This window comes from Gossypium hirsutum, chromosome D04 (assembly GCF_007990345.1).
Source record: "Gossypium hirsutum isolate 1008001.06 chromosome D04, Gossypium_hirsutum_v2.1, whole genome shotgun sequence".
Lineage (NCBI taxonomy): Eukaryota > Viridiplantae > Streptophyta > Magnoliopsida > Malvales > Malvaceae > Gossypium > Gossypium hirsutum.
Window position 1 is genome coordinate 7,348,886 of NC_053440.1, and position 12,119 is coordinate 7,361,004.

At 29.6% G+C, this 12,119-nt stretch overlaps 1 protein-coding gene and 1 long non-coding RNA gene across 4 annotated transcripts; both read left to right on the forward strand.

Annotated features, from left to right (window-relative positions):
- Nucleotides 1–251: 251 nt before the first annotated feature.
- Nucleotides 252–3,427, forward strand: LOC107934320 (membrane-anchored ubiquitin-fold protein 1). Of its 3 annotated transcripts, none has more exons than XM_016866724.2 (5): nt 252–530; nt 902–1,202; nt 2,728–2,892; nt 3,031–3,121; nt 3,220–3,427. In XM_016866724.2, exons 2-4 carry the CDS (start codon nt 1,070–1,072, stop codon nt 3,084–3,086), a joined length of 354 nt encoding a protein of 117 aa, XP_016722213.1. In that variant the 5' UTR covers nt 252–530; nt 902–1,069; the 3' UTR covers nt 3,087–3,121; nt 3,220–3,427. The 3 variants fall into 3 exon arrangements, with proteins under 3 accessions (XP_016722213.1, XP_040947790.1, XP_040947791.1); XM_041091856.1 differs by having other exon boundaries at nt 304–789; XM_041091857.1 differs by lacking the exon at nt 252–530 and having other exon boundaries at nt 811–1,202.
- Nucleotides 3,428–6,738: 3,311 nt separating this feature from the next.
- Nucleotides 6,739–8,675, forward strand: LOC107934342 (uncharacterized). Its single transcript, XR_005912401.1, has 3 exons — nt 6,739–6,800; nt 7,275–8,019; nt 8,412–8,675. It is a non-coding gene; the product is annotated as an uncharacterized lncRNA (long non-coding RNA).
- The last annotated feature ends 3,444 nt before the right edge of the window (nt 8,676–12,119 follow it).

A 12,119-nucleotide genomic window follows, 5' to 3' on the forward strand; every position in this document is an offset into this window, starting at 1 on the left:
TCTTCAATTTTAAAATTGAGGAAGACTGAAAATAAATTTTACTGGAAAATTTACATTAAAATTTGAAATCTTATCTTTACCGATAAATAAATGAAACAAATAACAAAAAGACACATGAAAGGTCCCTGATTAAATCAGTTGTTTTATATGAACAAGGGACCTTAATTTTGATTCAAGTTAAAAAAATTGATGTAATAAAATTAGAGAAAAAGGTCATATTTTACTTACTCTTTTTTCTTTTTTTTTATTTTTAAAGACAAAAAGAAAAAAAAAAGGTGTAAATTTCCATAGCTTAGGAGATTGGAAGAATGGGAGCATTGACCATAGATTTAAAAGACTTTGAAAACTCCAAAACAGCCTTCTCTGTTCAGATTTATTTCTCTTTTGATTTCTTCTTCTTCCTCTCTCTGTTGATTTGATATTTCATAAATTATAATAATATATAATCATATCAAAGCCGCCCCATTAATATCTATCTTCTTCTTCAAAGCTTGGCTTTTTCAGCCAACCCAGATTAGTTTTGGACTCAAGTAAGATAACCCATCAAGGGTTTTTCACTTCTTTTCTTCTTCTTCTTCTTCTTCTTCTTCTTCTTCTTTTATTTGGTTTTGGTGTGACCCATTATTGGATCTTTTAGCTGATTTTGCAATCTTAAAGACTATAATTTGGGGATTTTCTCTTCCTTTTCTTTTATATATAGTTCATATTCATGGATCTTTGCTTATTCGATGTTTCTACTTTTTGGATTTACCCAATTTGGGTTACTTGGAAACTATCATTCAAATCTATGTACTCCTTGAACTTTTAACTTTTTATGCTCTTTTTTTCCTTAAATAGATCGCCTGCATATGTAATTCAATTTTTCTTTTCTTTTTTCTTCTTTTTCCTTTTTTAATTTCAGTTCTGCAGAAATTTCCGGTTGAGAGTTCTTGGGAAGTGTTTAATTGTTGTAAATATCGGAAACCAACCACTTCAGAGGAATCTTGGCATATTTGCAAGTCATTTAGATTGATATTTTTGTATAGATTTGGGGATAACACCATATTGGGTAGGGTTTAGATTTTGGAAGATGGCTAGTGTACAAGATCAGTTGGAGATCAAGTTTCGATTGACAGATGGATCCGATATCGGTCCCAAAACTTTCCCTGCTGCTACTAGTGTTGCAACTTTGAAGGAAAGTGTTGTTGCTCAATGGCCTAAAGGTTAGTTCCATAGGTGTTTGATGGAATGCTAATGTATTTATGCAGTCTATCTTTCAGCTTTATTTTACTATATGATTGTTTTTTATTACTGTTTTATTGTTCCATTTGGTTTGAATTGAAGGATGGGAATCATGGGATCATGTTCATGACATTACTTTTCGATGTTTTCGTGGTTTATTTGTATCGCTACCTTGCTGGTTTGCTTTTCAGATATGTGAAACTATGCAAGAAAATAGAATCATTATTAAGACCAAAATTTCAGTCCTCCATAGCAGAGTATCGGAATACTTTGATCGGTAAATGGATTAGAAATGCTCGATTACCTTAAAATCAGGTTCATGCCTTCTCCTGGTATAAGATGAATAGGTGTTAAATTTGTATCGATTGATGAGTGTGATAGATACTGCTGTTTCTTATCTTTTGCTTTATGGATAAATGATATTTGTATTCATCTGAAGTAGGCGAGAATAATAAATTAAACCAACTTACCATAAAAGTTTTGGTTTACTTCATTGCATCATAGGGCCTTCTTTTTCCGTTTTGAAATGTGTCTGTTTGTTGAGAACAGGGAATAAGATCAAGTCACTGGGCAATTAATGGGCATGTTGGGAGCGATTGCCTTTCTTTTATCACTATTTCTAGAACGACCTATGGTGACTAACAATCAGCTTGTTGAAGGGAAACTGAAACCTTTAGGACTTGTTTAGAGAGAGACCTAGATCTCTTGAAATATAGATAGAAATTTTGCTTATGTTTTTATTCTCCAATAGGTCCTTAAACAGGGGCTAGTTATACATAAATAAAAATATGTTTCTCGAAGGAAATAAAACAACTTAACCCTAATTTAAAATTGCCTAAAATAAACTGAACCTAAAGTAAAACTAACGTGAAAGAAAAAGTAAATAATTTTACTTCAAATACTTAAACTAATGCCTTTTTCCTCTTCTATGTGCGGTCTATAAAGCGTCCATGGCACTGTTGGATGGTGGCTACCAAACTGTGGTGAATGAGGCACTTGTGTTGAACAGTTTATAATTGAATTCCAAACTGAGATGATCTAGATGATTTTTTAAGATTTATGCTAGTATATTGTTGTTATCAGTTTGACCTGCTTTCATCTTCATCCCTCTGTCTCACTCTCTTGATTCTTTCTCTTAGGTGCTTTGTGTTTTTTATGTATTTGGTCTGCATTTTAATTATAAATTACAGATACTCAGTTAAACTAAAACGTTGTTTGAACTAGGTTCTGCCATCTAGCTCTTACTTCACTGTACATTTCACATAAAAGGAAAATGGCTTACTTTTAGTGAACACGGGAAAGAACAGAAGAAAAGAAACGGTTGTATTAGTTTTGGACTGTGGTTGAGGGGAAGTCTCGACTTTTGTCTCTGATTGAATGGCATTGGATTTCTCTTGATGTTCTTTTGTTATTCCTGTTTATGATGAGACCTCTCTCATATTTTATTTTATTTCAGACTTATTGACATTTATTCTGATGAATTATACTATTTTTAACTTCGGGCAGAGAAGGAAAATGGTCCGAGGACAGTGAAAGATGTCAAGTTAATCAGTGCTGGAAAAATATTGGAGAACAACAAAACTTTGGGAGAGTGTCAAAGCCCTCTTTGTGATATTCCCGGTGGGGTAACGACTATGCACGTTGTTGTTCAACCTCCTCCTGTGGAAAAAGGTACAATTTTTATCTTTGCAATTCTGGAAACTATAACATGAAGTTTTTCATAAAGATCAATAATAATACTCCTTGGTCTGAAAACTTCAGTCTGTGCAATTCCATAAAGTAACATTTGTATCTTTCGGTTATGTGCAGAAAAGAAAGCAATAATCGAACCAAAGCAGAACAAATGTGTTTGTGTCATATTATAATCCACAGCTTGAAGAGGGGACAACATTATTTTCAGGTAGTTTTCGACTTTTAGTTAATTGACTGTTTCTTTCACTCCTAATCTACTAATCCTTAGCTTTAAACTAAGTTATGCTTTCACAAAATTTTCTGTAGATGAAAGAGTGACGGAACTGGTTTACAAAATGAAGTTGAAGACTTTTTGATCGAAGAATCCGGTTTGTATCATGCACATTTAATATATAGAATGTGTTATTTTTCTGCTTTCTCTGCCGAATTTATGTAGTCGATGATTGTCCATCTATTTTGTTCACTTTGTTCATTTCACATTAATTAGACTCTGCTATCAAGCAATTAAACCTCAGATTTTACGTCCGAATGTCTTACCAAACTCATTTTCCGTGGTTCAAGTTTCTGAATTCGTCTCCTTTGTATAATATCATTCTTATCGATTAATTTGTCCCTGTACTCTAATTCATGTTGCTGTTCATACTTTTACCAAGTATAAATGCTGAGAGGTGCAATTAGAGTTAGTAGCTTGGAATCTTGGCTAATGAAATTTGAGTGTGAGTGTTAGATATCGATGAGTGTCGAAAATGGATATATAAATAAAAAACGAGAAGTTGAAGCAACATAACTTTGGATTGTTCCTTTGTTCATACTGGCCTTCTTGAAGAAAGGTTCATGGTGTATTTGCCCTTGGCAACATCACCTAAATATTTATCATTTTCACGAGTTAATTATCTGCAAAATTTTCTGTAAGATTGTTGTAATATCACCTGTGCAGAATTTGAATATTCGAATTCGTATCTATCGGTTGTTTACTTGTTAAATGCAAAAAATAAAATAAAATAAACTTAATTTATGGAATTTATGACAAAAATAATGTTACTAGTCCCGGGGAACCTTATGAAAAATAATATGTTAGTAATATGGATTCGACAGAGCAGTTTCGGAGATAGTTATCTGCTAGTGGAAACCTTAGCGAAAAGACCTGCTCCATGGAAGACAAGCATGTAGGAAAACCAAAGGGTACTCTAATCCTACTACCATACCAGCGAAGCTTATTACCTATTAGAGAAATGTTGATTATTAACACACTCCTCACCATGCCACACAATCCAACTACAAACCAAATGCTGATGCAAAATGATGGCCTCCTTTAGAGCTCGCAATTATCCGAAAAAGTTTTAGTTCCCGGAAAAGCTCAAGCCAGAGCCCAACAAAACTTGAGCTCAAGAAGGCCCAAGCTTGAGATAAATTCGACCAAGGCTCGAAAAAACTGAGTTTATAATAGACGCTAATAGTTAATATGATTTTATGATATTACTTAAAACAAAATATAAATAAATGATAATTCTTTTTTTTTTGAAAATGTATTTATAAGCATTGCATATTTATATTAAAATTTTATTAATAGGAAAAATAATTAATATTATTTTTTATGATAAATTATAAAGTGAAATAAATTTCAAAATTGGTGCCATATTTCTATAATTATAGATAATAGAGGTCTATAGAAGGATGTAATTGATATCAGTTTAAAATCGAAGCTCAAATTTGAAAGACATAGCTATATCGGTTTTAGGGATTAAATTGAATAATTTATAAAATATGTATGACTTTGTAATTTAATGTGATTTGGATAGAATTTGATATTATATTATTACTGGATTATTGTTCTTAGGTAAAGACAATGCAGGATCACTGAAAGGGAAAGGAAAGGCAAGAAACAACGACGAGTGACGCGAGCTTTTGGTTTGTATTTCTATAACCCATGTAACAACCCGATTTTTCAGTGGTGTCGGAAACAATGGTTCGAGGCCATCAAATCCGCTAAGTAAGTTCATAAATATTATTTGTAACACCCCTAACCAGTAGCCGTCGCCGGAATAGAGTTGCGGAGCATTACCAAACATTTCGATACAAATACAAACATTACATAATTATTTAACATTCACATCATAATTTAATCTCATCATCCCTTATTTAATATCCACTTAAATAACAACTTAAACATATTCCTCCTTAATCACAATATAACATACATATATTTATGCATAAAGTAACCAATGTCATAATTAATTTTGTTACAATGATTTTGTAAAATGACATACATGACATCCTAGGTACATGCCATTACCAAAAGAAATGTTCACCACCACAATTAGTTCGAAATCGGCTTTGGATGCTGATTCAACGATCTGGCTTTAACTTAACCTACGCATAGGAACAAACCGTACGCTGAGTATAAATTCAGTGGTATTTCTATAATCTGAATATTTAAAAATAAAACAATAAAATATGTACAATAAAATGTCAAGCACAATTGAGCATTTAAAACCATATGATACTCAATTATCATCACTTGCTATATATAATAGCTTTCCACATTCAATTCATGAGTATATAACTCGTGTATTCCATGTATTTACAACATATTTCATATTCTATTTTCAATTCACTATCGTTTTTCACATTCTACTTTCAATTCACTATCTCATATTCTTATTCTTAGCCCAAAGCAGATTTTATAGAACACGTCGGATATACGGAACAAATACAGAGGTGCATTATTATGCACTAATGAACAGAGAGCAATGAAGTGCTATACAGAGAGCACTGAAGTACTAAACGGAGAGCATTGACGTGCTAATAATCAGAGAGCATTGGCGTGCTAATAATCAGAGAGCACTGGCGTGCTAATAATCGGAGAGCACTAACGTGATAATAATTGGAGAGCACTGATGTGCTAATAATTAAAGAGCGCGCTAAAGTTCCTTAATGGCATGCCACTAATATCCCAGTAGTTCTAAATTCTATCTACTTGGGCATTAAAATTAAATTTTATACATATAAAAAAATAATTCAATTATCATATTTGCACAAATTCACATTTACACACACACATATATATATTCATAATATATATATTCCAATTCAATTCAACCAATATAATTTCATCACATATCAAGACAATCCATTTCAATTGTAAAACACAATAATTCTCACCTCAATCACTTACTATAACATTTAATCAAAATACAACAATTGATAATTAAATTCGGATTATAGAAATACAAACCAAGAATTCCGAGCTATTCCTCGTCGACTATATTTTTTCCCCTTTTAGTCAAGAATTCCGGAACGACGCTAGCTACGGAATTAAAACAATTAAATATTATCAATACAACACCATTCAATCTCACATTAAATATTTAAATTTTTACTCAATATTTGTGTAACAACCCGGTTTTGGCTCTAATCGGAATAGTGGTTTCGGGACCACACATCCGAGTCTGAAAAAAATATTTGAGTATTTTATTTGGTGTTTATTATGTGTGAATTTGTATGTGTGAAAGTTTCGTGAATTAATATTATGGTTCGAGTGCTTAATTAAAGAAAAAGGACTTGATCGCGTAAAAAAAATAAAAAGGCTAGTTAATGTGTAAAGTGTTAAATTGCTAGTGCCTTTTTAATATGGAGTCCTTAATAGGTTATTAGCCCACTATTAAGTAAGTGGGTGGTATTGGTCAAGAGTGACCTTGTATTATAAGGTATGTAAATTTTATAAACAAAGGTTAAATAAGTAAACTAGTAATGTGTTAATATATGTTAAATTATATCAAAATATAATTCATTATTCTTCATCCTCTTAGAACCGAAACTAAAGAAAACAAAAAGAAAAGAAAAAAACACATAAGCTAGGTTCGGCCAATTTACAAGCTTAATTCAAGGTTAGTTTTGTTTTGATTTTTGATAATTTTTACGTTTTTGATATCGTTGCTAAGTTATCTTTAAAGCCCATGCTTGAATTTTTGAATTGGTTGTGTATTTTGTGATATGCCATTGAAGAGAGCTTGTAGTTTTTGTTGTTAGATGATGGAAAATAAATATATGTTGTTAGATTTTTCATGTTTTAATTAGTGATTTTTAATAAAAATGTGTATTAAGGACGAAATTAAGAAAAGTGTAAATTGAGGGACTAAAATGTGAAATATATGTCATGCATGGACTTACATGAGCTTATTGAACATTCGGCTAAGCTATGGTACAATGAAAGTTTGTTAATTTTATATTTTTTTGAAGTAGAGACTAAATTGTAAAAAGTGTGAAATGTCATGGGCAAATTGGTAATTTACCCATTTGTGTGTTTTTGGACTAAACTAAATGAATTATTGAATAAAAGAGTTAATTTTTAATATGTTTAGATCGAGAAACAAAGAAAACGGAGTTGGATCGGGGGAAGTCAAAAGTAGTCGAGTAGCCGACTGTGTCCGTCGATATCCGAGGTAAGTCTAATAGCAATTTAAATGTTATTAATTTGGAATTTATATAAATATATCTATCATACATTTAGTAAGCTGGAACTAAAAGTATATAAATTGAATAAAATTTGATGATTTTTCTATGTGAAAGCCGAACATAGAAATTGATTTTGGGAGGTTAATATTAATGGTATAAATTACATGTATATTAACTAAAGTATGCTTTAAGTTCAATGATATGAAACTAATAGTAGAATTTACATGGATATGTAGTTCGAATGTAAGATTTAATTTCTTAAGTTGAATTTAAAGTTATGAAATATATAAATAAAGTTGAATGTATGATACAAGTTCTTTGAGTTGAACTTAATATTATGAATTATATATATATATGCACATACGGTTCGAATATATATATTTAAAGTTATTGAGCTGAATTTAATGTATGAATTTTACATACATATGTGTGTGGTTCGAATATAGGTTACAAATTCTTTGAACTGAATTTTAATGTTGTAAATTATACGAAAGATCATCTTTGTATCTGAGATTTTCAGGCCTAATGCCTAGCAGGCTTGATGCCGGTGAAATGTATCAGGCTTTGTGCCTAGCAGGCTTTATGCCGGTGTTTTATGCAAGGCTCTATGTTCTATAAATCTTATGTGAGCAATAGTAAAAGCAAATAAAGGTATTAAGAAAGCTAAATTATTCAGGTATGTGTTAGCCATTTGCTTAATTTGTGTTAAGGTAAGTTGATTATTTTTAATTTGATAATAGTTTCAAATGAAATATAGAGTATGAGTTAACCATTTGAGTATAAACATATTTTGGCATAATGATTTATTGAATATTTGGCTTTGCTAAATATTTATGTGTATTTGGCCATATGGTTTGTTTATATGAAAATTTAATGTGATTTTATTAAAGCGATATATGATACAAAATATTAGGATCTTTGGTTTATTTTAACTTAATGATGGAATAAGTATTAATATATAAATATATATTTGAATTTCTGCTTAAGACTTACTAAGCTTTAATAGCTTATTATGTGTGTTTTTGTTTACCTCGGTTTTATAGATTTTGGAGTCGTGTTATGAGCTCGGGGATCATCAGCAAGCCTATCACACTATCGACTGTTTTCTTCGGTATTTTACTAAGTTAAAATTTGAGATTATGGCATGTATAGTCTGGATGAAATAATTGATTTTGGGACTTGTATGTATATAGCCATGCAAAAAAATGGCTTGTCTTTAATCATTAGTATTTGTTTTGGTTTTGATTTATGGGTTCTTGATTAAGTGTTTAATTTTATAATTTCGGCTATGGCTTATTTATATGTAATATACGGTAGCTATGTTTTGTTGATAATATGGTGAATGATATGATATATAAATATATATATATAATATGCGTGGAATGTATGGAATTGGTAATTAATTGAGTTGAATGTTTATAAATTTTGGAAGTGTAGGATAATTTGATTTGAGTTGTATTGATAATATGTTTGGGTGTAACTTGGTTATACAGGTTCAGTTTGTTTTCTTTAAAAAAAAAATGAGTTATCCATGATCATTTTGTTTAAGTTGAGTTTATGTGATTTTTAAATGGATATTTGATGTGTATAATTTTTATATTTGAAATTGATTAAATTGGAGCATGAATTGAGCTTGCAACCGAATGAAATATTAAAGTTGTACGTATATGACATTTTTTTTGTTTAAGTTAGTTATTAAGATCTTGAGACATGAGTTGAATATTAAGGTGATATTTAATTATGAGTTTTGACATGTTAATTGAATTTTAATTATGCTATGTAATAATTAGGTATTCAGAAATATCGTAAGATCATGTGGTGCATTTAAAATATGTTTGATTTAAAATATATGTGAATATATGATTTGGCTTGATGTTCATATTTAAATTGATAAGTATGCGAATTGATGAATGTCAATAAAGTATAAAAATGTTATAGGTAATGTGTTATAATGACCGAACATGTATTTCTTAGCCTGGTAATGATATTGAAATATGGTTATTTGGAAATGGCTCATTAGGAGTTCAAGCGCAAGCTTGGGTCTTTTATAATGATGTATATTTGTCTTTTAAATGAGCTTAAATAGGTTAGTCGAATTGAGTACATGGTAATTGGCGAGGTGTGAATATACATTGATGTGAACAGCTGAACGTAAGGATTTTAATTACATCAGGGATTTTTATTGAATCGGTGTGATAATACATAATTCTTACTTAATATTTTAATGTACATTTTCTTGTATGGCTTTGTGACATGTTGAAAGTTGTATCTTATTTAGTAATGCATCGTAACCCTAATCCGATGATGGATACGGGTTAGAGGTGTTACAATTTGCCTAAATTCCAATTTAGTCCCTGAATCGAGACTAACTTTTATTCTCAAAACTAATTTCATATTTTCATTCCATTCCCACTTTAAACTAATTTAATTCTATAATTTCACCATAAATCTCTAATTTTGAAATTCTCTCAATTTAGTCCCTATTAATTCAAAACTTATGTTTTATTTTACAAATCAACCCTTTACTAACTTCTAACTTGAAATTCAATCAATTTAATCCCTAATTCTTCAATTAATTCAACATAATTCATGTCTAAAAATCTACTATCTTTCAAAATTTCAACATAAATCATAACATATTTTGTTCTAGAACTCCAAAAACTCAAAAATTATAAGAAAATGGACTAAATTGACATACCAATCAAACCTTGAACGTTGAAATCCCAAATTTTCTTTCTTTCCTTCCCTTTTTCTTTTTCTTTCCTTTCTCCCCTGTTTTCGTTTTGCTATTCTGTTTCTATTCTCTTTTTCTATCTTTTATTTCTTTTATTTAATTAATAATAATATAATACTAAATTACAAATGTATACATATATTTATTACACATGTATTTATAATTACCACACACTTGTCACTTTTTATGGTTTAATTGTTAGTTTAGTCCTTTCACCTTTTTCTATTTTATACTTAACTTTCACACTTAATTCAATTTAGTCCTAATACTCAATTAACTTTAATTTAACTAAATTCACTTAACTAAAATCCAATTGGTTATATAACTAATTTATAAATATTTTTAATAATTATTTTACGAGTTCATTTTACCAAAACGGAGACTCGATAATTCACTAATTCAAAAATATTTCTAAAATCATGCTTAACTTATAATTATTAGTTAATAAATTTTTCTAACTTTTTCATCGGATTTAGTGATCTCAAATCACTGTTCTAACACTACTGAAAATTGGGCTGTTACATTATTATTTAATACTTACGAGTCAAATATGGTTTTAAAAAGGTTTTTGAATTAGTAATTTGTGTTTTATAATGATTAGGTCAAGTGGTTTTAGAAAGTGAGGTATCGGGACCTCGTTTCTATAAACCGAGCCATAAATATTTTAATAAATATTTATGGAGTGTCACTAAGATGGTATTAAAGTTTCGTTGAAAAATTTTAATATTTCGATAGTCAATTAATGAAAAATGACTAAATTGAAAAGGTGTAAAACTTGTTAAATATAATAATTAGGTGATTAAATGACTTAATTAATAAATAAAGAAGAACCTAAATAATAATTTTACCTAAATTTAATGGTGAGGCGGCATAATAGAAAAAAATAATAAAATAAAGCCATTCAATGGCAAAATTGTAATTTTGGTGAAATTAAAATAAAACAAATTTGAAATTGGAAAGTTTCTAGACATTTTCTTCTTAAATTTTTGGTTCAAAACAGAAATAGAAGAGTGCTTAAGCTGGTTCTTCAATTTTTGTTTAATGTGAGTTCCATTCTTGCCCGTTTCTAGTAAATTTTATATTTTTAAGATTGTTACAATTAGGTCCAACTAAACCTTACCTTAGTTTTTGATTTTATTAAAAATTTTGAATGTTACCATTGATGAATATATATTATTTTAGTTATTAAATGATGAATTTTAGATGTTGGTTGATATTTAAAAGTATTTTGTTACGTAATTTTGATGAATTTTCGATTAGGGACTAATTTGTTAAATTAATAAAAGTACAAGGATTTAATATGAAATTATTGCATAAATGGGATTTTTTGAATATCATGAGCATTCATAACTTTTTTTTGTATTAAAAATGGTTAATTTGAATGTTTTGGGCTTAGAGACTAAATTGAATAAAAGTAAAACTTTAGGGGCAATTTTGAAAAATGTCAAAAATGACCAAATTGCATGCAATGAATTTTTTATTGTCTAAATTAATATATGTAATGAAATTATTAATTTAGATCAAGGTTGAGTGGAAAATTGAGGAAAATAGAAAATTATTAAAACGCCCCTGAATCTTGGTATTTCTGCAATTTAACCAGGTAGGTTCATATGAACTGTATTTTGTTTAATTTTGATTAAAGTGAATGTTAATTGGTGATTGGTATTATATATATATGTTCTATTGTTGGAATTAAATTATTATTGGAAATATATTATCGAATTTAATACTCAGTTTGGATTGAACGCGGGATTTAAGTACATTTGTAAATTGGTGTATTGTGGTATTGGAGGGAGACATCGGCATATTACCCAAGTAAACCGAGGTTCTGCATTTTTTGCAAACTCTTAAATTTTACTTTCTGTTTGGAATGATTTGGGTGGATCAGCTCTCACGAGCTTCTGTTTAGCTCTCACGAGCTTCTGTTCAGCTCTCACGAGCTTCTGTTGGCGTGTTCGGGAGGACCAGATCTTATGAGCTTCTGTTAACAATGTAATCTTATCTGTAAGTCGTTCTT